The sequence below is a fragment of the Brettanomyces bruxellensis genome, chromosome 8 (genome assembly GCF_011074885.1).
Source record: "Brettanomyces bruxellensis chromosome 8, complete sequence".
NCBI lineage: Eukaryota > Fungi > Ascomycota > Pichiomycetes > Pichiales > Pichiaceae > Brettanomyces > Brettanomyces bruxellensis.
Window position 1 is genome coordinate 109498 of NC_054689.1, and position 25871 is coordinate 135368.

A 25871-nucleotide genomic window follows, 5' to 3' on the forward strand; every position below is an offset into this window, starting at 1 on the left:
TTTAGCTTTCCCATTTTTTCTCCCCTACTTTCTATAGACATACTACTGATATGCAAGCTGCACTTATTACATACACAGGATATTAAGAAGAGAGAAAGCACGGTCACTTTTGCTGTAGCTAAAACCAAGTGGAGACAATTGAGAAGCCAGATTTAGAAAGAAGCAAAGAGGGAATAAGAATATGCCTTCTTCACAGATGATGGTTCGGCTACAACCATTTGGTATAAGCTTTGATCAGAGCTTAGAGAGTCTCATTAAAGGAATTCGAGAAAGAAGTAAAGATTCAGAGAAATTGGCAGCATTTTTGGATGACTCAATCAAAGAATGCAAAGATGATTTGAAGGATGCAGATCTTGAGAAGAAATCAATGGTGATATTGAAGCTAGCGTATTTGGAAATGTACGGCTATGACATGAGCTGGTGCTCTTTCAACATTCTTGAAGTTTTATCTTCTCCAAAATTTCAGCACAAGAGAATCGGTTATTTAGCGGCTGTTCAGATTTTGCAAAGGCAAAACAATGATGATGCTTTAATGCTTATGACCAATCAATTAAAAAAGGATCTAAACTCATCAAATTCAATCGAATGCAGTCTTGCCATTAGTGGGATAGCATCTGTGGTTAGCACGGAATTAGCTCATGATATTGGTGGAGATCTAGTTCGATTATTAAACCATTCTAAACCTTTTATTCGGAAACGGGCGGTGCTAGCATTATACAAGATATTTCTTAAATATCCAGATTCATTGCCAATGCTGTTTGATCAAGTAGTTGACAAATTGGACGACCCCGATACTTCCGTGGTTTCGGCCACCGTTAATGTGATTTGCGAATTGGCACACGCTAATCCTAAAAATTATGTCAGCCTCACACCACGGCTGTTTGGACTTATGAAAGATACGAACAACAATTGGATGGTAATCAGGTTGTTAAAACTATTTTCATCTCTATCATTGGTTGAACCAAGGCTGAAGAAAAAACTTCTTCCGGAAATTGTTCATCTCATGTGCACAACAGATGCACTTTCCCTTGTCTATGAATGTATTAATGCAATTTTAAATGGCAACATGCTTGATGAGGATGACGTTAAAGTGACTGAACTCATTGTTAACAAACTTTTAGGCTTTTTCAAAAGTGATGACCAGAACCTAAAATACGTGTGCCTTTTGGCTTTCATAAAAACATGCAGAATCCACAAAGAGTTGATAAGGAAACATTCGAAAATCCTCCTCTCATGCCTTTATGACAATGATCTTACAATAAGAGAAACTTCTTTAGAGATCGTAAACTATTTAGTTTCGGAAGACAACATTGTCACAGTTATCGCAAGACTTCTAGTTCAGTTAATACCATACGATGAACAACAAGCCAGACTCGACGATATGAATGATTTACTTGTCGACGATTATCATGAAGAAGGTGAAAAAGAAACGGACAAACTTGATGAGGTAGAGGAGGTGAATTATCCATACAAAACGCAGAAGGCGGTGGACATTTCTCCAAAATACAAGCTTCGGGTCGTCGAAAAGATAATTGAGATCTGTTCTATGAAGAGCTATCAAAACATTCCAAATTTCGACTGGTACTTGGGAGTATTGAAGGATGTGATCAGATTAAATACTGATTCTAAAATCCCAGTTATAGATGCTATGATTTCTGAACAACTGATAGACATGAGTATACGTGTTCCTAGCATAAGAGCGGCATTGGTTGAAACATGCATTAACTTGTGCTTCGGGGCTGAGATGAGTGAAGATGATATAATAAAGTTTAACAAAGGCTTGAAGGGATGCATCTGGATTATTGGGGAGTACTACACAGACTATTTACAAGGAAGTATTGACGAGGGTCAGGATTCAGATGACGATGATTCAACAAAGGAACAAAATGATACACAATTAAAAGCAACAATTCCACAGATAGTTGACCGCTTAGCTTCGCAGAAATTTATTACAAAACTAGACAACTTTGATGAGGGGAATCTTACAATATTGGCATACATCGAATCAGCTTGCAAACTTTTTGGTAAGTATTGTACCTTGTTGGGAAAGTTTTGGTCACGAGAGGATTTTGATACAGTTTTAAAGTTGTGCAATGCATTGATAAAGTGGCTAGCACAATTTTGCTTGAGCACAAATTTTGAGGTTCAAGAGAGGGCGGTTTCATTCACTGAAATTATGAAATTACTACAAGATGCAATAGTACAAGCCATGAAGGAATTAAAGGAGTCGCAGACTGCCGAGGCTCCAAATATAATTGTGAGTGGATATACTCAGATGTTCGAAATTTCAGCGATTAAACCAATATCAAATGCTTTACAGCAAAGGATAGAACAACCATTGGACCTGGATCTCACAACTTCGATCGATGAAAATGCCATGTCAACATTCATTTCTGAACTTCATAATATACAAGAGGATGACGTGAAGATCACAAGAGAAAATGATTCTTTTGACGCCGAAATGTATGAAGGGCAGCCAGATTTGCATCAGGAAAATTCCAGTGAATCAGATTATAATGATGATACTCACATACAAGAGAACAGCAAACAAGAAATTGATCGTAGAAAGAAGGAGCGCGAGGAAATGATGAAGGAAGATCCTTATTATATTACATCCGGTAAAGGAAAGAAAGACATTACAAATGGTAATAACAATACAATGGATACCCAAGATAGTATACATACAGAGCAAAGTATCAGAAAACACAAGACAAGAAAGCCAAGAAAGGTGAAGAAAAAGAAGGTGCTGATTTTGGATGAGGAAGGAGGAAATGATGAAACGGCACTTTCAGTTCCTTCGACGGAGAGAAAGAGCTCCGTGAAAAAGAAACAAAATAGATTCTTAGTGGATTCATCCGGTCTCAGAAACATTGATCTCCAATCATCTGATAAGATATCTGGTGACGGTACTGGTAATAACACAGGTGAATACAAAGTGGACGATGCCGAACTAGCGGAAGTTGCGGAACTTAGAAAGAAGTTAGCAGAGACTTCATTGGATCAAGCAAACAAGGACAATAATATGCTATTAAGCATAAATACTGCAGCCGATACGGTGCAGGTGACCCGAAAGAAGCCAAAGAAGAAGAAGAAGAAGAAGAAAGAGAGCAACAGTCACAAAAGGAAGAGCCATAAGAATGTGGCCTCAATTGTATAGATTTGGAATTATTTTAGCAAATTTACGATTGATAAACTCCGTATCGTACATTTATATGTATACACCAAATAATCAAAACACTGAAAGCTGTTTAGCTTTCTTTAGCTTTCTTCCTCCTTGTCATAGTCTGTACATAACGTGGCCAGTTTTGCCTTATTTCCTCCAGTAAACTTCAATGTGACCTGTTTCACATGAACAGTAGAGCCCAATGCCAATAGATCCGCCTCTCCAGGATCAACAAATCTGTTATGATCGTGCACGTAATATCTATTTCGTTTAACATCACTAAAAAGCTCTTCGAAATCGGAGTCATTGAACATATCCGGCAGTTCTGAATTCTCCAAATTGTATAATTCATAGTTCAGATTCTCAGAGAATTTGATTTTGTTGAGGAAGTCCATCAATTTTGATGGATCTCGTGTTCCATCATTAGAAATGCTATCTATTATTGGCCTTAAAATTGGTGCTACTGCTTCCTCAGAGGAACTAACTCTTTCTAATATTTGTGTTTCTTTATAATATGGACATGGATATATCGGGTTGAGATCCTCATTTTCATCTAAATACTTTAACAAGTCGACAATCATGTTGTTTCTCATGTTCAACACCTTTATTAACATATCCGAGTGATGCATCTCTTTCTCCATTTTCTTAGCAGCTCCTGCGGCCTTTCTCAACTTCATCATAAGGTAGCAGTATAATATTTTATATTCCTTTGTCGTTCTTTTGTGGGGAATCTGTGATTCTGAAGACTCATCTGATGACTTACCGTCATGATTATAAAGCTCTGAAACATCCATATTTAAAATTTATATTGAGAGTTTATATTTATGATGCAAACAACAACTCAATGGATAGATAGATCCAAAAGCAAATAAATACTATTGATATGGGACAGTGTCAATAACAGTCTTTAGATGGGTCTTATTCACCAAGTAAGAACACTTTTGTATGGCCCCTCCCCAAAAACGAAGCACTGCTACATACGTTTTTTTTTCCTTGAAAGAGGAAAATATCATATTTTTTTCTTCTATTATCTTTTGATCCTTTTTCTATTTTTCACGGATAAAAAAAAATTTCAGACCAAAAAGACCCAAATCCAAAGATTTGAACCCACACTATTTCTGCTCAGTGTTTATTAAATAAATAGCAAAAGTGGGTAATCGAACTTCCATTAACAATGTTAAAGTCAACAAACTCAAACGGTGTGTCCGTATATCAGGTTTCTGGTACGAATGTAGCCAGATCACTTCCTGATTGGATAGCACGGAAAAGAAAGAAAGCACTTAGATATGATGTGGATTATCAAAACAGGGTGGAGTTAATTCAAGATTTCGAGTTTAGCGAGGCATCAAACAAAATCAGGGTGACGAATGATGGTCAGTATGTAATGGCAACAGGTACATACAAACCACAAATACACGTTTATGAATTTTCTAATTTAGCCATCAAGTTTTCCAGGCATACAGATGCAGAAAACGTCGATTTTACGTTATTGAGTGATGACTGGACAAAATCAATACATCTTCAGAATGACAGATCATTAGAGTTTCAGATAAAAGGTGAGAGATATTACAAGACAAGAATTCCGAAATATGGTCGATGCCTTGCCTACAATGATGTTTCATGCGATTTGTACGTCGGAGCCTCCAGTGATGAAGTTTTCAGATTGAATTTAGAAAGGGGAAGATTTATGAGGCCATTTACAATTGAAAGTAACGGGGGAGTCAACAGTATTGATATTAATAAACTCCACGGTCTTGTTAGCATGGGTTTAGATGATGGTACAGTTGAATTTTGGGACCCTAGAGCCAAGCAGAGAGTGATAAAGGCAGTCATAAATGATGGAAGTGGAGCAAAAGGAGAGATAACTTGCGTTAAATTCAGAAGAGATGCTTTAAGTTTTGCATGCGGTACATCGAATGGTGTGTCTTTGCTATATGATCTTCGTAACTCTAAACCATTAATAACAAAAGATCAAGGTTATGGATTTGGAATCAAGGACATTATCTGGTTGGACAACACTGGAGCGGAGGTCAATAACGACTTGATATTGACATCTGATAAGAAGATTGCGAAGATATGGAATAGAAATACCGGAAAGCCATTTGCAGCAATGGAACCGAGTGTCGACATTAATGATGTGGAATATGTTCCAAACTCAGGCATGTTCTTTATGGCAACCGAATCGATTCCTATGCATACATATTACATACCAGCACTTGGACCTGCACCTAAATGGTGCTCGTTTCTTGACAATATTACTGAGGAATTGGAGGAGAAGCCTTCTGATACTGTTTACTCCAACTACAGGTTCATTACTAGAGATGATGTTAAGAAATTGAATATAGAACAACTTGTTGGAACAAGATTAATGAAAGCTTATATGCATGGTTACTTTATCAATACCGAGCTTTATGATAAGGTGAAGTTGATTGCAAACCCAACCGCACTTGAAGACGAAAGAGAAAGGGAGGTTAAGAAACGGATTGAGAAAGAAAGAGAATCGAGAACAAGAACTGCTGGAGCAGTTACTGACACAAAGATTAAAGTTAATAAAAGTATTGTGGGTCACTTGGAAAAGAAGTTTGGCTCCAATGTTGCAGAGAATGTTGTGAATGATGAACGTTTCAAAGAAATGTTCGAAGACCCTGCATTCCAGGTTGACGAATCTAACTTGGATTATCAGCAGATTAATTCCGGTACTGCTTTGGGTGGCTTGAAACCTTTAACCGCTGCTGAGGAATCTGATGAAGAGAGACTTGAGGAAGAAAAGAATGACGAGATGTCATTGGACGAGCAAGATGAAGAAGGAAATGAGGATGAAGAAGAAAATGAAGAAGATTCCGAAGATGAAAAGGCGAAGATGGAAGCTGAAGAGGCACGGAAAGAAAAGATAAGAAAGCGGCTATTAAAGAGAGAGCACGAGAGAAAACTAGAGGAAGAAAGAAAGAGGAAGTACTTGTCTCATCTTAAGACTCTAGGAGGAGTGACTGAATTGGATAAAGGATTGGCCGAAAACAAAAAGAAAAATCTCTCGTTTGCAGAACAGGTGGCAATACAAAGAAAGAAGAACCAAAAAGAAAAAATGAAGAAGAAAAACGTCAGAATACATAAAGCTCCTTCTGGCGCTGCAGAGATTACTTTTATTCCTCGTGGTAAATCGAAAAAGACACGGTCGAGTGATGAAAACCTACAGGGAAAGAAGAAACAGATTTATGAAGGAAGAAGAAGAGCCAGCAAAAATACGTTTAGGGGAATGTAGGCCACAGATGGAATATATACATTTGATGAAGGATCGTCTTTATTTACAACTCTTGAAACGAGCTGTTGAAAATAATAATAATATTATAAATCGGGATATTATGAGCGTAGCAAAATAAGGTGTAGAAAAGTCGTTTATTGCCCACCTGATGATGGACCGGCTTCTGAATCTAAATGTAGTCTTTTTTTAAGGTTATCCCAATCGGTAGAGACAGCACCTGTTCTGACAAGTCTCTCGAATAAATCCAAAAGTTTGACATTCTCATTTTTAAGATGCTCTCCTTCGGCCAATAGACTGGCCAAGGATTTTCCACAGTTAACTGGAGGTGAAAATCGATGGGGTATTTGTACCGGTATTCCATGCATTAGCTTTACGCTATTATTGGGCAACCTTTTTATAGTAGTTCCTTGCTCATGAAGAAACTTACAATGCTTTCCATTCCGACAATGCCCTGTCCTTTTCCAAAACTTACATATGCGCCAGTGATGTCCGGACTTTCTTCCTTTCTTTCCGCCTGTGCCATTATAATGCTGCAAAATCTTCTCCTCCTCAGTTTTGTTCTTTTCTTTCTCAGCGATTCTTTTGGCAGTTGGCCAGTTTTTCTTTCGCTCAAGAATCCATGCTTTGATATCTTCAGGCGAATCTAACACGATATTAGTACCCTGAATACACACATTCTTCTCTTTTAAAGTCACATCATTGATTTCTGATGCTTTTGCTGATTTTTTAGTCTTAGCAGTATCTGTGGCTTTCACTTTGTGGCTTACCACCTTTTTTCCATTTTTTGGTTTTTTCTTTTTCTTGCTTTTGCCATCATCTGCATTCCCCTTATATTTATGTTCTGTCCTTGCATCTTCTTTCTCTCCAGGAAGAACAACCGAAACACCAGGAAACAACTCTAATGGAGTATCCATGGATAACCCTGGAGGAGGTGAATAATTCTCATCATCACTACTTAAATCAGTATTAACAGAAACATCACCCATCTCTGCTAACCCATGCAATTTTGAATACTACTAAGTCCCTCCAGCTTTCGTTTGTATAGTATCTGTGAGACTAGTCAACGCATGCCATAAATTTTTTTTAGGAGCGAAGTGGGATATCAAATTTTGTTTACAACTACATCCGTACACCGGAGGAACTTTACCCCGATGAAAGAGTAATTAAAGGAGTCAGGACGCCGCTCAAATTTAATAATTAGGACAATTATACGCGGCTGTAATTAGCAAGATTAGTACGTGAAATAAAAGGCAGATGTTTTCCATTTGGCAACTGTCTTAATGTGAACTTTTTTTTGTTGGTATCTAGTCCCTTCTGAGTTGTGAAGGATTAGTTTTCAGTTAAGAAGCAAATTCAACCTGTGCAAACTGCTTTGAAGAAAATATATCAGATTGCATTGCTATGTGTCTCGCATCAACAAATCTCGATGGTATTCTTCCTCTAGTTGCTAGAGGTAAAGTGAGAGATCTTTACAAGGTTGATGAGAACTCACTTTTATTTGTTGCCACAGACAGAATTTCCGCATATGATGTGATTATGAACAATGGTGTTGCGGATAAGGGCAAGATCTTGACTCAGCTATCTATTTTTTGGTTTGATTTCTTGAAGAATGACATTGAAAACCAATTGATTGCTTCGGATGATGCCGAGATCTTGAAGAGACTTCCAGCAAAGCTCTCAGAACCAAAATACAGCAAGCAGATTGCAGGAAGGAGTTTGCTTGTCAAGAATCTCAACATGATTCCACTTGAAGTTATTGTCAGAGGATACATTACTGGAAGTGCCTGGAAGGAGTACAAAAAAAATGGAACCGTTCATGGTTTGCCTGCTCCAGAAGGTCTCAGGGAGTCTGATCCATTCCCACATCCAATTTTCACACCATCTACCAAAGCTGAATTGGGAAAACATGACGAAAACATATCTCCGGAAAAGGCAGGTGAATTAATTGGTAAAGATCTTGCTGAAAGGGTTGGAAAAGTTGCTGTCAAACTCTACTCCAAGGCTAGAGACTACGCCAAAACAAGGGGTATAATTCTTGCCGACACCAAGTTCGAATTTGCTCTTTCCGACAACGGTGACATTATTCTTGCCGATGAGGTTCTTACTCCAGACTCATCCAGATTTTGGAGTGCCAAAGATTACAAACCAGGTCAGGCTCAAAAGTCATACGATAAACAATTTTTGAGAGATTGGCTTACCGCTAACAAGTTGAATGGAAAGAAAGACGTGACAATGCCAGAAGATATTGTGAAAAAGACCTCTGACAAGTACATTGAGGCTTTTGAGGACTTGACTGGCAAGAAATGGCAAAGTTAAACAGAGTAATTAAGGAGTAAAAATAAACATAAAACAATAACGCTTATACCATACATTTATACTTGTACTGTATTTTTAGACTGTCAGTCATGCTTGAAGCTTTTTTCTGAGAGATATACATCCTTGGAATTTCTTCAAATAAATTGGGGCCAATTTATTTGAATATGGCAATACAAATTCCTAATATGGAATAATGTAAATAAATATGCTGATCCGAGCCAACCTAATATATATATTTTTTTCTTTAATTTTTTTTCCCCTTATGTCACAGCCTTGAATTTTGGTTTAGGTTTCGGGCATCATTAGAGAATGATGAATAACTTTCTGAACTGGATGAATGGAAACAGGAGGATCAACATCTTTGTTGGCAAATAAACAAAACAGTCTTTTTTTTTCTTTCGTTATTTTGAAGATTAACCTATACTGTTGGAATTACTGATTCACTTTGTCCTACAGTTTGAGATTAGTTAGAAAGATAGAATAGATAACTTTTACCGGTCATTTTTAATCTTGAATTGACCGTCCACGGGAGCAATAAATAAAAAGAACAACATCTAAATAAGCAACTGAATTTAGGCGTGGAAGATATACTTCAAGGTTGTATAAGAAGTTGAACAATACTTTAGTGCCGGATCTATATAAAAGAAGCTGCATCATAATGGCATTCAGGGACCAGTTTCAAGATCTTGGAATCATAGGGCGAGGGTCATTTGGATGTATACGTAAGGTGCGCAGGAAATCCGACTCGAGGATATTTGTAAGGAAAGAAATTTCATATATGTCAATGAATTACAACGAAATACGACAGTTAGCATCGGAATTTAAGATTTTACGGGAATTACATCATCCAAACATAGTGGAGTATCTGAACCATGAGGATGTTAAAGAGGAGCAAATGCTCTATATATACATGGAATATTGTGATGGTGGTGATTTGGCGAGACTTATCAAGAAGTACAAGGCTGCAAAGGAGTACATTCCAGAGAATCTTATTTGGCAAATTTTCAGTCAAGTACTTTTGGCATTATACAGATGTCACAACGGTCTTGACATTGAGCCAGTTAATTCGATATTCACATCGACCCCGGACATAGAGCCTCCTGAGGTGGAAAACTTGCATGTGGTTATTCATAGGGATATAAAGCCGGACAATATCTTTCTTTTGAGCGATGGATACACAGTGAAACTTGGCGATTTTGGACTAGCAAAACGCTTGTCATCAGCGAATGATTTCGCAAAGACATATGTCGGAACGCCTTATTATATGCCTCCAGAAGTCATCATGGATCGTCCTTATGATCCAGTCTGTGACGTTTGGTCTCTTGGATGCGTTATGTACGAACTTTGCTCGTTAAAGCCACCATTTCAGGCGAAAACGCACCTTCAACTCCAGGAAAAAATAAAGGCAGGTGTATTCGCACCAATTCCGGAGCATTATTCCCACAGACTGAAGATGTGTATAAGTGCATGCCTGATTACAGATCCTCGGGAAAGAGCGACCGTAAATCAGCTGCTTCAAGATTCATCATTCAAGATATATAGAAAGGAGTGGGAGCTTGCACAGAAAGAAACACGCATGAAGCAGCAAGAAAAAGAGATGGAGCTAATGGAGAAGGGACTCAAAAAATACGAAAGAGAGCTTGATGATCAATGCAGGGAGATGAATTTGAAGAATGAAGAAATACGGAATGGATACAAACGGGAGTTCACTTATGTTCTTGAAATACAACTCAACAAGATTTTGAGTGAACTTCCTTCCTCGGTTAGGCAGCAATTGCTGGTAAAATCAAAGGAAAACCAATCTCCTCAGCATAGATATGGTTCTCCGCCCTCATTTAGTGGTACGAAACTTAAGGGGCCACGTGACTTGAAGGATTACACAAATCACATGTCAAGACCGCTTGGCCGGAGGTAATCAGAAACCAGGGGGCAACATAAATTCGAGACAAGCATATATAACGGGATAGATGGTAGGCATAATGAAATGTAGAATAGAGGATTAAGAGTGAATGCATGGTTAGAAATATTAGCCCAAATGAGGGCGACGTACACAAATGTAATTAGTAGCATAAGAAAAAAAAAACTGGAAGAAAGAAGGAAGCAGAGGTTATGTAAATATAATAAGAACAAAGGAACAGTAGAATACAGTACAAATATACACCTCAGAAGATATCCTTGTAATGCTTCAACTTCCCGTCTCTTCTTTCTTCCCAGTACGTTTGCTTGTAACGCCAGTAAGGCTCCTTTGTGATTGGATGCTTTGCTTCCACAAAGAATGACGGACGGTACACTCCCCCAGTCTCCTCTCTATGCTTTCTGACGGCCCTTTGCTTTTCCTCCAAGCGGTTCTTTTCCTCTGCTGCCAGATCGTACAGGCCATTCTCCATAGCTCTCTGATCAGGTCTTAGTCTGGTATCAGTACATGCAACAACAGGAAGAAGATGAGGCTGAGGAGCGTTCAGTCCGGCAGCAAAGTTTGTGAGGTGGAAAAGCATTTCCTGCCTCTTATTGGCACTGAAAATGAGGAATTTCTTGGCAGTTTGCGTCGAAGCAGATTTGGCATATATCTTTCTGTCCCAGAAGCCACCGACTTGGTATCTGAGTGTGCCATCTGCAGAATAAACGTCACCTTTGACCTCACAGGCGGTAGAAGCCCTCCATCCCCTCCGTTTGAAGCTGAAGTTCATATAGTCACCAGTCATATGATTACGGATGACCATTTCACCATAATTATCGATTGTTGGATGGCCAATGATGATTCCAACGACGGAGTTGTTGACTTTCTTCCAGCTATAAAGCTCCATAGGCTCCTTTTTACCGGTGGATTTGTTCACCACGCCGTGGTCCGGATAAAGCTCGCAAAACCAACTTCCCAAGTGCTTGATGTCGAAGGAACGGCCGTAAAAGCGAGTTTTCACGTTTGACTCACCGTAATAAGCCCAGCGAGGCGATTCGGCGACAATTGCGGAAATAGGAGGGTGATGGCTGACCTGCTCGCACAACACTCTGTATCCTTTATCGGGCCTTGCATACTCGTAAGTCTCGCCCAACAAGGGGTTGAAAGGTTTGGCAATTCTGCCGATTGTGGAAACGTACTCGGAAGCAGCGAATCCGGCAACATAGACCATTCTTAGGCAGGAGTCGTCAGAGGCAGCAGCCTTGTCAAGAACATCCGAGTACTCCATGATCTCGATGTTTCTCTGGAGCAAGGACGTTGGCTCGTTGAAAGTAACGGGAAGGGTCATTCTGGTCATATCCTTGCCGATCAAGGACTTGAGCACGCCCCAAAGAGAGATCTTTGGCCTGTCATCGTCTTTCTTGAGAGTAGTTCTTATTGGGTCTTCGTATCCTTTGAAGGTGGCATCGCGCAGGAATTCCTCGTATCTTTTTTTCTGAGCATCATTCACGAGCTCCGCTCCATTCACAACAAACGAGGAACCCACCTTTAAAGGATGGAACGGGATGATTTGCTGTCCCTTTTGGGACTTATGCTGCACCTGAGACTCGTTTTTCTGCTGGACAGGGGACTGCTTCACGGCCTCCGGCAGATCGGAGGTGGTTGCTGTTTTAGAGTGTGTTGTGATTTCGCGTCATTGTCTTCTTCCTCTAAGTTTTCATCTTCTTGCTTCTTTTCTTCTTGCTCCTTTTCTTCTTGCTCCTTTTCTTCTTGCTCCTCCTTTTCTTGCTCCTCCTCCTCCTCGGCATCAAAGAACTCATCCTCAGACGAATCCTTCTCCTCCAAGAACTTCGTGAGCTCGCTGTTCGGAGCCTGAATGGACGATATCGACATCTTCCGGGTCACTTTAGGCATCTCCGGGGCTTTATGCTCGGCGGAGTCAGGAATAGAATCCTCCGGCGAGATTATCACACTTGCCCTCAAGGACCTCCGGACTTTCCGGATGGTATCCTCAAGATCGCAAATCTTCTTCTCGCGGTCCTGAATCTCAAGCTCCAACTGGCGGACCGAGTTCTCCCAAATGGCGGAAATCTCGTGCTGGCGGTTGAACAATCTCTCCAAGGTGATTTTCCGCGTGTCCAGCAGATCATCTTGGTTTTTCGACAGCTGCGAAAGATTTGCAAGCACACGTTGGCACACAGCCAGGATTTCCTCGCGGGACATGCCCGGATCCTTCACCGCCTCATCGAGAAACTCCTTGAATGATTCTAACTCGATTCGAATCTGGTTTCGCACAATGATGAGCTCGTGATCATTGGGCCGCTGCTTCTTGACCACCAAGTTTTCAAGCAGCTTGTCGACCTCACCGTCGATGTTTTCCTGCTCGGGCGAGGAAGACGCGGAGTCCGACGACGCAGACGAGTCGATCGACTCGTCAAGATCGCCGTCTGCGACAAATTCCGCCACACTACCCCGCGAACCACGTGACAACACATCACGTGACCGTCGGCCGAGCTTACCGAGCTTCCCAAGTTTGTGGATCGGCCGCCGGTAGAGCATCCTTGCACCTCTTGCCACGCTGCTTGCCACCGACGCGTGCGACGACGACGATGCGACGCTTTCTCGCGACTGGGTCCGCTCGTGGTGTGGGTGAATTTGTTTGGGCCCTGCGGGGCTCGAAAGTTCGGCACTCGATGCAGTGACTGGGATTTTTGCAGCCACGTGTTTTTTCCGGGCCACCCTGGAGTCCGACGAGCTTCTGTGCAGGTCCGGGGTGCTTCCTGTGTGTGGGAGCGGCAATTGCAGGTCTTTCTGCCTGCGTGGAGACTGCTGCTGCAGCTCTTGCTGCCCCCGTCCTTTCTGGCGGTCCCGGGCATACCGGATGGCATTTTGAAGGGTCCAGACCCACCGGCTGCTCTCAATCTGGTGGTTTGCCTTCAAATGCCACCGAACTGGCGACCCACCAGCCCGCGAAGTCGTCACGAGAATCTCGAAACGGCATTTTTCCGAGCTGTCCATCCTCACGTGTGCATGTGCCAAGTGAATCATGCCCCGGCAGCTATTTTCCATGTCGGTTGGACTCTTGTAGTACGACAACGTGCCGTCCGCTGCAAGAACGAACCACCGGAGCTTGTAGCCGCCGGCGAAGTTTGTCCACTTTTTGAGAAATCCTTTGAACGTCGGTGCTGCAAGAACCGGCTTCCGTGCTGCTTCCGGCATGCTGCTGCTCTCTGAATTGCTCCCGGGTCCCTTTCTAAGGCTTCCAGCACCACTTTCAACGCTGTTTCGAACACTGCCTCCAGCATTTCCGGCATTATTTTCACCTGCACTGTCTTCTGCACCGCCTGCAACCTCTGGAGGAGCCGCGACCATCGGAACGGATGTGTAATCAAGCACACTCTGCCTATCACATGCCTCCTTGATCACCCGGCGCATTTCGGGCGATCTGGCCACATCAACCGGCAATTTGCCACTCACTGACCGCTTGAATGGATCGCCCCCATGCGAGAGGATGAACCGCACCATGGGCACATCCTCCTTACGCACAAATTCAAGGAGTACCGTCTCTCCGGACACAGGATCAGTCCCATTTATATCAAGCAACTCCCTGGCCCTAGGTGAAGACATGATCTTCGTCAAAGTGTCGAATTGCCTCGTCTCGAAACCCTTCCGGAGACCCGACGCCTGTGCCTCTACGTACTTCGTACGCAAATCGCTCATTAACTGCACTGTATCCATGTCTGACGTGCACTCGATCGGCTGCTTCAAGTCATTGTTCACAATGCAGTCGTTGATCGATGGCAATTCCATCAAATACTCCACCACATCATTCCGTGATGTTATCGCCGCCAAGTGGAGCGGAGTATTGCCATTTTCCGACGGATCCTGGTAGTTGATATCATCCACAAGGTTCTTTTCCACAACATGCTTCACAATCGCAAGTGATCCCACCTGCACCGAAAAATGGAGGAGCTCTCTTTGTAATTGCAACAAACCCTCTTTTTTCGATGCTACTATCTGCCCAATCAACTTGTCCAACCTTCTCGTGTCTCCACTTCTAATGCAATCAAGAAGTTTTAACTTTATCAATGGAACTGACACAGCTGCTCTTTGTTTTGCTGTTTCTGCAACTGCTGCCTTCTGCTTTGCCATTTTTGTTTCTTTCAAATCATCTATATTCGATTTATCTGCCTCCTTTTGTTTCTGCTTCTGGCTCTCTGCCTGGTTCGCCTTCATTTTTGATGTATCTGGCTCACCAATCACCAGATCACTTTTTTCCGACGCACGAACGCTTTGCGACATTGTTGGCGTTTAGCACTGCGTGAATTCAAAATCAAGTTTCTATATATCAAGTTCAATGGTGTGATGCGACTTTAATTTAGATGGATTAGTGCAAAATTGTCGACAAAGCTGAATTGAGTTGAGCCAAGAGAGAAACAAATGCGGAGATACGATAGGGAGAAAGAAATGGGGAATGAGAGAATAGGGAAGAGAGGGAGAAAAATTCGGAGGTGGGAAGAATAAAAAAATAGCGAGGCAGGTAAGTAGGGGTAGGAGGGAGTTGGAGGAAAGTGACAAGTGGGAAAAAAATATGAATACACCACACCAATTTGAACTTTAAAAAAATGATTAATTAGTGGGGATTAATAATTCAGTGCGAGAAAATTAGCTCTGGTACGAGCGGGTGCCATTTGGCGGAGGAAGTTTTTCCCGTGTTTCCGAATTAGAAAGCGGACGGAAGTTTCGGATGATAAAAGAAGAACATAGTCGTAACAAGATCGAAATTCATATTAAGGAGGATATGCAGTTGAATCAAAGATCAATCGACCGCAAACGACATTCAAGAAATTCGTTTCTAGAGAGGCTGAGATATCGACAGGGAAGAAAAAGAAGCTATGGGATAATGTGGAGAAATACGGGATTATGTGAGGATTTATAATTAGAAACGACCGTAACGAAAACGTAAGAAAATGTAACAAAAATCTGGAAATATAAAGTAAGAAATGAAGTATAGTCTGGCAAGAAGTAAAAATAAAGACGATAAAGTAGAGGATGAAGTATAGTATAAAGTAGAGTATGAAGTGCTCATTATTAGATCCGCGAGAAGTATTTAGATAAGCTCACCAATATGGAAGGAAACTGATAATTAGAATTGGCAGGTGCCTTCTGATTCCACATTTGCTAGAGAAAAACCTCCAAAATTTTATCGAACAAATAAACAATACTCTATAAAGGATGAAATAAAGAAAAAAATAATGAAAGAAGCAGAGCAAACAATTTACTTCACATCGCGTATAATATCTGCAATTACGCTATACGAATCAAGAATCCTCCATCATTGAATAACTAACCATATTTAGTGTGATATAAGCAGAGAGAGCGACTAGTACCGACTCACCATCTTATTGGTTTCTGATTAGTGCCTTAACTCTGTTGGTTAGAAGTAGAATAACAGAAATTATTTAAGCAAAATCATACATACTTCGACTAATTGCATATTGGTAACGCAAGTAGACTAAATCAAGCTTAAATTAAGAAACTGGGTGCATTGAGTAATGAGCGCGAAAAAAACAGGAGGGAAGACAGAGGGAGCAAAAAGTTAATGCACACGGTATTTATAATATTTCATAGGGAGACAATTTGTGATCATCTCGCGGTACAACCGACTCCACCGGGCATACCTCTCAAGGCAAAAATAAGATATAATTCGCGGTGACGGGAATGCTTCCCGGTAGAATCAGAGAAACTTAGCTGGGAACTGCTGGGTACAAAAGGCCCCAGGTACCCAGACCTGCGGGATCCCAAGCCCAACAAAAAGAATAAAAAAAACCAACTAAAAGAAAGAGGAAAAATCGATTTGCAGTAATCAGCATTGTCAGTTTTACGAGTGGGAGATAGGATTTAGGAAGGCTTGTTCACGCTGGGTGAAATTTTATACCAGAAATACTTCGTACTTTTTGTATTAAAAAGAAATCAAAGGAGAAAGTAGGAATATAAAGGATATTCTTCTATTCGATAGTTGGTGTCAACAATTGGTGATATTTGGAAAGCGAATAAGCGATCTACAGATAAGAGCAAGGAGACCTGCTTGAGATAAACACTGCACACATACATACATATATTTCACATTTATTTATCGGATATAACAGTCAGCTAAGATGGTTTCACGCAAATCCAAAAAGGCAATCATCATTTCGAAATTCAACCGTAGATACAAGCATTGCATGGAGGATATTCTTAACTACTATGCTGATGTGGCTACACAGGAAAATGATATAGTGAAGATTCAGCTGAAGGATATTGATTTCGAACAGATGACTTTTAGCTTCCGCCATGAAATGGTCGAATTTGAAATATTGAAACCTGTCAGGTATGAAAATGACAAAGTGTGCAAAAATTGGGGTGAGGTGGAGTCTACTGTTGTGGATATGTGTCGTAAAGCTGCTGCTTCAAAGCATTTAAGTTCCATCTGCTTGAAAAAAATCGTTTATCCGGACGGACCAATTGATCTACTTCTAGTTTTAGGTGTTTGTCTTCTATTTCTTGCTCGTTACCAGCCTGATTTCGTCTATGATACGCTTCTTTCGAAAATCCCGTATGTGGAAAAACTTAGGCCATGGAATACGGAAATGCTAATCGCAACCGCAATTATACACATTATTGAAATGTGGGTGTGCCTCCGCCCAAAGCTTACCTACTACAGGGTTCCTATTGATTATCAACTCGAATGGTATTGCTGTGCAATGCTAGATGGATACATGTCGGCCAATCGTCTTGAAAGATACGTGAAACATATTAAAGGGCGTTACTTTAACTTCGAGGACGAGACTCTATCCATCGAGGCTCCTGTTGTTGACTCTGACTCGGAATTATAAAGCATTAGTATATCAATAATTGTGGATGTTGATGGAATGAATTGTAGCTTAACTGAGTTGATCTGAAGTTGACCGATACATAATTTTTTTTTTTTTTTTTTTTTTTGACAGCCGCGAAATCTCCGCTGGCTTACGTGTGAAATATTAATTTGACGAATTATGAAATAATGTACAGCGAGCCCATGATTATCATTGAGGCTAACTACCTTATATTTTAGCCAAAGTGCTTCCACAAGAGTAATTTCCATTGTGCCATTTCTTTGATACTTATTAGATATCTTGCCAGGGTAGAAATTTCGCATTACATCAATGAAATCGTCTAATCGTCAGGAGTTTTCAGTAAGTACTTTCCGTTAACACGAACTCTTTCCATTTACAAAACACTAACATACCCAGAAACTCTTCAAACAAAGCGACTCATATGTTCCATTGGTGTCTTCTGAACACACTGGTGCATTATCATTGCTCTTTTGCCTTGTTGGTGTGCTAGCATTAGTGGCATGCGTTTCATTACCGAATAGTGCTAACTCTAAGCGTCCACTTGGATCTGCAATCGGATCATTTATACAATACACATTTGTTGCAGCAATAGCATCACTTTCAGTTGGCTTTGGTGAACTATTTCTTGCCTCATATGTTGGTGTTCATACCTAAGCAATTTGCTTTGGAGTTTTTAATACGATCACTTGTTCTACGAGAACTTTTATTACGATGAATTAATTACCCAGGCCAGTACACCGGTAGCTTCCTTTTCTTTATTTATAAATACATAAATAGAAAAGAAAAAGAGAATGACGGCGAAAACAATATACGGATCGGTGGATATTCACGTCTGCTTTTCATGCTTTCCTTTATTTTTCCAGTCCAAGTAGTAATACTCGTAGATCTTGCGCCTGTAAATGGCATAGAAGCATGGGAGATAGAAAATGGCCAAAACTCGGATGGTTGTTTTGATCTCGGTACTGTAACCGTTCAAAATATCGTAGTAGGAATCAAATTGCAAGGCGGTGAATAGCAAAATGAGCTCACACACAGTCTGCACTGGAACAAGAATTGTATAGCTGAGCTTTTTGATGGCCCTGAGAATTCGATGATGACGTCCAAACGTGCGAACCTTATAAAAGTTGTAATAGCATCTGATAGACTCAAGAAGCGATTCCGCGTATATTAAAGTGGCAAATGCTTTGCATCGAGCTGAACGTGGGTAGCTGAGGATGACTGCTGATGTGATAAATCGTTCTAAACACGTAAAAAAAAGTGGCATAGGCCGAGGAACGGAAAATGCTGTTGAAGAAGCTACTTTTCCGAATATAGTGACATAGTCAAACAAATCGATGAGTACGGTACCAAAATTGACTGTGAGAAAGAAGTCGGCAATGCCTCCAGGAAGAAATCGGATGCCGATTAGTGGAAGGAGTACCAACAAACGGGCATTGACGGCTGTCCATAACACGCAGCATGCTATATCTGATACCAGAAGGAAAAGCTGTGTGTTGTTGTATCTGGGCCCAGTTTGCACTCTGTTCGGCATGATTAGAAGTGTAAATAAAATATATCGCTTTAATATATGACCGCTTCACTTTCGGTGAAGTCTTTGTTTGCAGTCTTGAAGCTTTCGAGGAGTAGGTGAGATTAATGTGAATGCTTAATGACAGGCATCTCATTTGGAGAGAGAGAGAAAAAAAAAAAACGCGATAGTTGATCTGAAAATTCCAGAATTGGCATTTCTTTATTCGATTATTTTCTTCTGCTTCTGTTTAATGCTATAGGTCATCTTTCAAATTATCGTTACGGTGGCCTGCAAATTATCACGAAGAAAATGAAGATGCGGAACCTGATTTACATCTGGCTTTTCGTTTTGTCGGCGGCATGTTTTGCGTCGCAATTCAGCCCTGAAGATGAGGAGATCTTTGCAGTTCAATCGAAGCTAGTAGAAGAATCAGGCAAAAAAGACTACAATTTCTACAAATTCCTTCGATTGCCAAAAGGCCCAAAATCAGGAAGTGCAGAGATCGAGAAGCATTACAAGCAGTTGGCCAGAAAATGGCACCCGGACAAGTTTAGGGATGCAATGAAGAAAAAAAGAGCAGAGATGCGTTTTCAGAAACTATCATTGGTGATTGGAATTCTAAGAAACCACGAGAAGAAGCAGAGATATGACTATTATCTTAATCGGGAATTCCCTCGGTACAACGAGAAAACCGGTGAATATACTTTTGGCCACCGCATTAAACCAACTTTGGTGGCAGCAGTGTGTATTGTGATGTTTTTGGTTTCTGTGTTTCAATACATTATTCTAAGTGTCAATCGCAGACAGTCACAGAAAAGGATGGGACAATTAGTGAATAACGTGCGTATGGAAGCGGCTGAATACCAACAGGGAGATTCTGCGGCGGCAGGAGGATCAATTCCTTCATTTAAGACGGAAATCGTTCATTATAACAACAAGCTTTTTGTTGTGAAGCCAGACACAAGTGTTTGGTACTACAACAAGCCACTTCCGACACCGGAGGATGTGAAAAGCAGCTACCAGGAGCTTTCGGAGGCTTTTGAAATGAAGAAAGAGGAGAAAGTTCAGGGAAATAGACGTTCCAGAAGAGCTGCATTAAAGAAAAGAAAGAAAGATGAGGAATCTGAGGAAAATGAGCAACAGAGAAAGCAGGAGGAGTTGCCATTAGTTAAGGTGGAGGTGGATGATGTGGAGCCTGTGAAGCTTACACAGTTGGTTTTGGTGAAGTTGCTTATTCTGCCATTTAAAGTAGTCGGAAGCATATTTAAGAGTGGGGAAAAGACACGTGAAGATAAAAAGGAGTCTCCTAAGCCTAATAGACAGGGAAATTTGGATGAGGTAAAAAACGGCAAGGTTAAGTTGGATAGTGGAATTGTGATAGGAGGCCGGAAAGGGCGGAAAGGCCGGAGATAGTTGAAATACGTAAATGGAGGGAGTGAGAAAGAGAAGATGGGTAACGAGAGTAGTGAGAGATAGTAATAAAAGTGATAACGATAAAGATAACATGGATATAGTAGCGTGATAGAAATAATGATGTGAAATTTAGTCATAGTAGGGCAATAGGAATATTGCGTAGTTAAGTTATCGTAACGCAATAGAAATATTGCCTAGTTAAGTCATAGTAGTACTAGTCATAGCATAATAATAATGATAATAACAATGAAATTAAAAAAAAAACATAGAAAAACAACCGTCAGAAACACAGCAACTCTCAGTAGAAAGCAGAGAAAGATAAATAAAGCAAATTCCTCAATTGCTCATGTGAATCGTGGCAGCCATCAATTAGCATTATTAGGTTCGTTAGAATCATCAAGATCGTAAGCATCCGCATGGTGGCCTGCCATTGGGCGCAGGTCGCCTCCACTCAAGCCATCATCGTCCAGCTGATCGTCATAGTCTGCATAATCGGCATAGCCAGAACCGTACACTCTTTGCGTACGTGGTTTTTCTGGTGCCGTATTTTCTTGGACATCGTCTATTATTGCATTTTCGTCACTGCCAGTGCTGTCTACCAGGCTTTGCACGGTAGATACCACTGGGGTTCCCTCGGGATCGCCGGCGGCATTATAGTCCTGGCTTAGCTCGCTTCTTCTTCTTCTTCTTCTTCTTCTTTGCACACCGTTTTTTTCACCTGCAACAGGTTCCGGGTTATCGAGCTGCTCATTTTCCTCATCATCACCTTCAGCCTCCTCATTTATCACCGGGACGGGTCGGCGGAACTCCTCACTGTCCCCGTTGTCGAGAATAATGGCATCTTCATTGGTGGGCGGAGAGGAGATGGGGATGCCGTCCTCGGAGATAGCCGGTGTGTCGATCGACGTGTCGCCAGCGGCCAGGTCGCTCGGGTTGCCGAGCACCTTGTTGTACATCGAGTTGAGGTCTTTCAAAGTGGTGGCCACAAAGTTGTTCCAGTCGTCAAAGCGGCCGCTCTCGAAAATCTGCTCGTAGAGCGTGTTGAAGACATAAAAGGAGGATTTACGGTAGAAGATGGAGCTGGAATCGGATTCCTCCTTCAACAAAGTGAAAGTCTGGTCATCGCGGGCGATGCCAAAGTTCTCCACGTAGTTTTGGAACTTGTGGACCTCCTCGGCGATCAATGTGAGGTGGCCCATGTATCCCAGTTTGAAGTTTGAGGCGGCTTCTTTTTGCTCCGAGAGTTTGTAGCAGAAGAGAATGTACTTTGGAAGGTTGAAGAAGCCTGGGAATTCGTTGTTTGCAACATAATCGCAGTGGTGGCTAGTTGGGCCATCTGAGAAATGGTCAAAGTCCCCAAACAGCGACCAGATAAGCACCTTGTTGAGCGAGAGATTGTCATCGTAACGCGTTTCCTCCTGGTTCGAGGCCTGGTCCTCGTCCCAGTTTGCAAGCCTACCGTTGAAAATCTGCTGGACCAAGTCGAAAACCACGTTGTGCATGAAGTTATTCCATGGGAATCGGTGCATCTTTAATGCAATCAGTGGGATTGCATGCGTCTGCAACAGCCGGAGCTTGAAGAAGTTGCCGATTGACAAGTCGGAGGGGATTTCGACGTACGACGCGTCGGTCCGCGACTCCTCCTCCGCTTGCAGGCTGAGATTCTGCATTCCAGACACAAGCCGTGAATTATCACCAATGTAATCACTCAGGGCATCGCTAACGAGACTTTCGGTATGGCGAACGTCCCGCCACTGGTCACGCCTGTACACCAGACGGTCGAGGTCGATCGACTTGTTCATGAGGATCATGTTCGAGCAATGCAAAAGCTCTGCGATCAACTCCATCACTTTAAACCGCTCGTATTTCAACGGTTCGATTTTCTCGCCACTGGCAGTAGGAGTCAGTTCAATTTGCCTGATTGTAACATACTTGTCTGTGAGATAGGTCTGGACAATTTCGTCGAGCCTTAGCGAAAACAGCTTGAGCATCACGCCCAAGTACACGGGGTCCCGGGAGCTGGGCATGCGTGACTGCACAGCCTTGGCACCGCCTTGCTCGATATCTTGCACCGCCTTGACACCGCCTTGCTCATTCTTTTGCACAGCCTTTGCACCGCCTTGCTCATTCTCTTGCACAGCCCTGGCACCGCCCTGCTCCGCACCTCTCTCCTCGACCTCTTCCGCACATCCAATCCAGTCGAACTCGTCATAGTCAGAGTTGTTTTTACGGATCACCTCGATCACCACAGAAACAACTGTAACCAGCCCATAATGACCGCGGTTTATCACTATGTCAAGCATTTGCTCAACACATGGTCTTGACACAAGTTGGCGGGTCAGATCGTTAGGTCCAACATTTGGATTGTTGGCCTGAAGCATGTTTTGCTGGTCTGGGTCAGCAGGCTCACCAAATTCGTTCAGCTGCTGGCCTCCGGTAGCCATTGCCGGGTCATCCCAGAATCCAACATTGGAACTTATCCCAACGATGCCGTTAAGCAAGTTGCAGAGGTTATCCTGGACCTGGTGGTCTCGATAGTGTATGCGGCAGAGATCAAACAGCCTCAGGACCAAGTTCTGGTCCAGTAAGATGTCTATCAAGCCGTTCGGGCTGTATGGCTTGTCTGTGGAGATGAGACGAACAAGCAAGTCGCATGCAGTTGCAGAGTAAGGAATAAGTGCAAGGAATTGGTCTGTCAAGGGGCGGTGGGATTGCTCGAAGCGGATGAAGTTCATGAGCTCATTCATGTTCATTGCAGCCATGTCGTCGACCAGCTTGAGGAAGTTGTTCAGCAGTAGAAGCGAGTGGTTGTCTTTAAATCGCATTCTCTCGTACTGCTCCTCGTCTATGAGTGGTCTTCCGTTGAGATCGGTTACTTCAGTTGAGTCCGAGTAGATCGACGGGACGTCATTCGAGGAATCGTCCCCATCGTCATCGATGTCGATATCATCCGAGTTGACATCTTCATCAATGTTCTTCTTAAAACTTTCCTTAATGCTGCCCTTCGCACTCTCCTTCATATCGTCCTTTGCATCAACATCATCGTCCACATTGGCACTCACACTCTTAAAGTAGTACTCAACTCCCTTATCGAAGAATCCTCGCCACAATCGCGTCATCAACGTCCGTGAAGCCATCAAATTGCCTAGGATGTTCGTGTTTGGAAGAATCAGGATCTCGCTACACACAGAAGCCCTCTGCAGTGCTTTCTCAAGCATAGTCAGTCTTTCTTCGCCTTCTGCACCATCTGGCTCACCGTCTGTGTCCTCAGACAAGCCTAAATTATCGGAATCATCCATATTAGAGCTATCCTTGGCCAGCTCCACGTACTCGGCAAAGATCTCGTTCTTTAGCTCGTCTCCAGAAGGCTCTTTTCCCCGCTTCGCAAGCTCCAAAGAGTACAAAATGAAGTCTATAATCACCTCCACAACGTCTGTTTGCGAGATGTAGTTGATCAACCGCTGGTTTTTCGCCAAGTTGATCTCATCCATGAGGTTGGGCTGGTCCAACAACTTATTCAAGAGCCCAACATTGATGCAACGCTTGTGGGCCGGCAGACGCGGCAAAGATCCCGATGAGGGAAGCGAAGAATCTGAAGACGACGACGAAATCGACGATGAGGTCGACGACGCCGGCTCAGAGACGATTGACGCGGGAATTGCACTAACTGCAGCAACTGCCGGCACTGCCTTGGACTCGCTGGTCTCCAATTCACTTTTCAAATCCATTCTTCGAGTATCTGCGGCAATTTTTGGCTCCTGCCCGGTATCCAGCTCATTTTTCACATGTTCCCTGCTTTTGGTATCACCTTTTCCGGCCAGCTTCTCACCTCTAGTCTGCTGAATTATCGTGCTGTCGTTTTCCTTAATGCTGTGCAAAAGTTGCGATGCAGTAACGTGAAATTGCTGCGAAGCAGGCGAAAATGCAACCTCATGCGAAGTGGTTGACTTGGCTTCTGCCTGCGATGATCCCGGAATGCTCGAAACGGGCATAGGTGCTGCCAAATTCGTCAAAACAGAAACTTTGCTCGTGTCTTTTTCGTCATCTCTAGGATGTCGTTTCGAACCAGCTTTTTGTTTATCTTTAACTGCTTTCTTCCGTGCTTTCTTCCTCTTCTCTTGCTCCAACCTCTCATCCTCCGCCTTCTTTTGCTCTGCCTTCTCTCTTCGTTGCTGATCAATGTCTATCTCAGCAAGAATCTTGTTGATCGAAGCGTTTGAAAACGAAGAGTTGAAAAATGGCCAAATCCCTGACATCTTGTACTTCTACTGTTTGAAATCTCAGCGTATTATGTTAACACACTTTGCTGAAGTTGTCACAGCTTCTCCTATTCCGCTCAGTGGCTATATGTATCGCTTTTTTGGTTTCTTCTATATTTCTGTTCCTGCTGTCCTATACTATACAATTGTATCTCCGGCAGAATATAAATAAGGGTTGGATCCACAACTTGTTTCTTGTTGTTTCCTGTCTTTCTCTCCGTATGTAAATAACTGTGCAAGAGATATAGTAAACAAATCCACTATGCACTACTTCACTTTGGATTCTTTATTTTATTCCTTCTTTTTTTTTATGGATATATCCCGGCGAACTCCACACAGTGATATGCAATTTATGCACTTGATTTTCCCTATTCGGTACTTTCTGTGCTTCCTGGTGTCTGCTGCTATATCTGGCTAACAACGAAATTTCTGTTGCCTCTTTTATGTTATAGCCAAACTGTTCTGAATTAGTGTACGCCTTTTGATGTATGTCTCTGCTTGAGTCTCAAGTCGAGTCGGGCTAAAAAATAAAGAAAAGAAAAAATAAAGAGAAAATTCAATTATGCACATTCGCTGCTTTTTGCTTAGTTATTCTGTATTTTATCTTTTTTTTTGGTTTGGTTTTATTCCAATTCTTTTCGGTGCTTTTTCTTCCCTCTCCTTACTCCTCTGTTTTTTTTTTTGTTCCCTCTCGACAATCCAGCAATATCTCAGCTTGGCTTTAACTCCAATGGCTTGTCAGCACGATTCATACATTCAGTTGATTGATTGTCATAATCTATTTTTGATCGTCTCACTTATTTTTTTTCACTGTCTCGGCGTCTCCTTTTTTATTCATACGCATTGTCTACTTCCAAACCAATTAATTTCCGTTCATACGTTCTTCAAAGCATACTTTGGCCCGTTCATGCTTTTTTGTGCCAAGTCATCTATGGCCATTACAAACGTAGATGTGTGATAATTGCAATTTTAACTACAATTTGTAGCGAATTTATTCCGAAGCAAAGCAATGAATGGCTATCCAGATATCTGAAATCGTGTATCTAGTTCATACTGAATGCCATATACTCCACAATATGTATCGTAAATGTTGTTATCTACAATGCTAGATACAATATCACTATAATGCACACTTCCATTAGATACTCTCTTGAATAGAAGTATGAATAATAGAGCTGT

The 25871-nt window shown here is 41.9% G+C and overlaps 13 protein-coding genes across 13 annotated transcripts; 7 read left to right on the plus strand and 6 right to left on the minus strand.

The window, feature by feature from the left end:
* Positions 1-181: 181 nt before the first annotated feature.
* Positions 182-3157, plus strand: BRETT_000267 (uncharacterized protein; the record flags this gene model as incomplete). Its single annotated transcript, XM_041278836.1, has 1 exon — positions 182-3157. The coding sequence occupies one exon, from the start codon at positions 182-184 to the stop codon at positions 3155-3157; it is 2976 nt and encodes a 991-aa protein (XP_041137050.1).
* Positions 3158-3258: 101 nt separating this feature from the next.
* BRETT_000268 (uncharacterized protein) lies at positions 3259-3957 on the minus strand (the record flags this gene model as incomplete). Its single annotated transcript, XM_041278837.1, has 1 exon — positions 3259-3957. One exon carries the CDS (start codon positions 3955-3957, stop codon positions 3259-3261), a length of 699 nt encoding a protein of 232 aa, XP_041137051.1.
* Positions 3958-4337: 380 nt separating this feature from the next.
* Positions 4338-6422, plus strand: BRETT_000269 (uncharacterized protein; the record flags this gene model as incomplete). Its single annotated transcript, XM_041278838.1, has 1 exon — positions 4338-6422. The coding sequence occupies one exon, from the start codon at positions 4338-4340 to the stop codon at positions 6420-6422; it is 2085 nt and encodes a 694-aa protein (XP_041137052.1).
* Positions 6423-6556: 134 nt separating this feature from the next.
* BRETT_000270 (uncharacterized protein) lies at positions 6557-7408 on the minus strand (the record flags this gene model as incomplete). Its single annotated transcript, XM_041278839.1, has 1 exon — positions 6557-7408. One exon carries the CDS (start codon positions 7406-7408, stop codon positions 6557-6559), a length of 852 nt encoding a protein of 283 aa, XP_041137053.1.
* A 415-nt stretch (positions 7409-7823) lies between these two features.
* On the plus strand, positions 7824-8738 carry ADE1_1 (Bifunctional purine biosynthetic protein ade1; the record flags this gene model as incomplete). The annotated part of the gene is made up of 1 exon (XM_041278840.1): positions 7824-8738. One exon carries the CDS (start codon positions 7824-7826, stop codon positions 8736-8738), a length of 915 nt encoding a protein of 304 aa, XP_041137054.1.
* Positions 8739-9396: 658 nt separating this feature from the next.
* Positions 9397-10653, plus strand: BRETT_000272 (uncharacterized protein; the record flags this gene model as incomplete). Its single annotated transcript, XM_041278841.1, has 1 exon — positions 9397-10653. One exon carries the CDS (start codon positions 9397-9399, stop codon positions 10651-10653), a length of 1257 nt encoding a protein of 418 aa, XP_041137055.1.
* Positions 10654-10900: 247 nt separating this feature from the next.
* Positions 10901-11992, minus strand: BRETT_000273 (uncharacterized protein; the record flags this gene model as incomplete). Its single annotated transcript, XM_041278842.1, has 1 exon — positions 10901-11992. The coding sequence occupies one exon, from the start codon at positions 11990-11992 to the stop codon at positions 10901-10903; it is 1092 nt and encodes a 363-aa protein (XP_041137056.1).
* A 278-nt stretch (positions 11993-12270) lies between these two features.
* BRETT_000274 (uncharacterized protein) lies at positions 12271-14937 on the minus strand (the record flags this gene model as incomplete). The annotated part of the gene is made up of 1 exon (XM_041278843.1): positions 12271-14937. The coding sequence occupies one exon, from the start codon at positions 14935-14937 to the stop codon at positions 12271-12273; it is 2667 nt and encodes an 888-aa protein (XP_041137057.1).
* Positions 14938-16793: 1856 nt separating this feature from the next.
* Positions 16794-17510, plus strand: BRETT_000275 (uncharacterized protein; the record flags this gene model as incomplete). Its single annotated transcript, XM_041278844.1, has 1 exon — positions 16794-17510. The coding sequence occupies one exon, from the start codon at positions 16794-16796 to the stop codon at positions 17508-17510; it is 717 nt and encodes a 238-aa protein (XP_041137058.1).
* Positions 17511-17819: 309 nt separating this feature from the next.
* Positions 17820-18164, plus strand: BRETT_000276 (uncharacterized protein; the record flags this gene model as incomplete). Its single annotated transcript, XM_041278845.1, has 2 exons — positions 17820-17842; positions 17924-18164. The coding sequence occupies 2 exons, from the start codon at positions 17820-17822 to the stop codon at positions 18162-18164; spliced, it is 264 nt and encodes an 87-aa protein (XP_041137059.1).
* Positions 18165-18336: 172 nt separating this feature from the next.
* BRETT_000277 (uncharacterized protein) lies at positions 18337-19041 on the minus strand (the record flags this gene model as incomplete). The annotated part of the gene is made up of 1 exon (XM_041278846.1): positions 18337-19041. The coding sequence occupies one exon, from the start codon at positions 19039-19041 to the stop codon at positions 18337-18339; it is 705 nt and encodes a 234-aa protein (XP_041137060.1).
* Positions 19042-19329: 288 nt separating this feature from the next.
* Positions 19330-20433, plus strand: BRETT_000278 (uncharacterized protein; the record flags this gene model as incomplete). The annotated part of the gene is made up of 1 exon (XM_041278847.1): positions 19330-20433. One exon carries the CDS (start codon positions 19330-19332, stop codon positions 20431-20433), a length of 1104 nt encoding a protein of 367 aa, XP_041137061.1.
* A 365-nt stretch (positions 20434-20798) lies between these two features.
* BRETT_000279 (uncharacterized protein) lies at positions 20799-24689 on the minus strand (the record flags this gene model as incomplete). Its single annotated transcript, XM_041278848.1, has 1 exon — positions 20799-24689. The coding sequence occupies one exon, from the start codon at positions 24687-24689 to the stop codon at positions 20799-20801; it is 3891 nt and encodes a 1296-aa protein (XP_041137062.1).
* Between the last annotated feature and the right edge of the window lie 1182 nt (positions 24690-25871).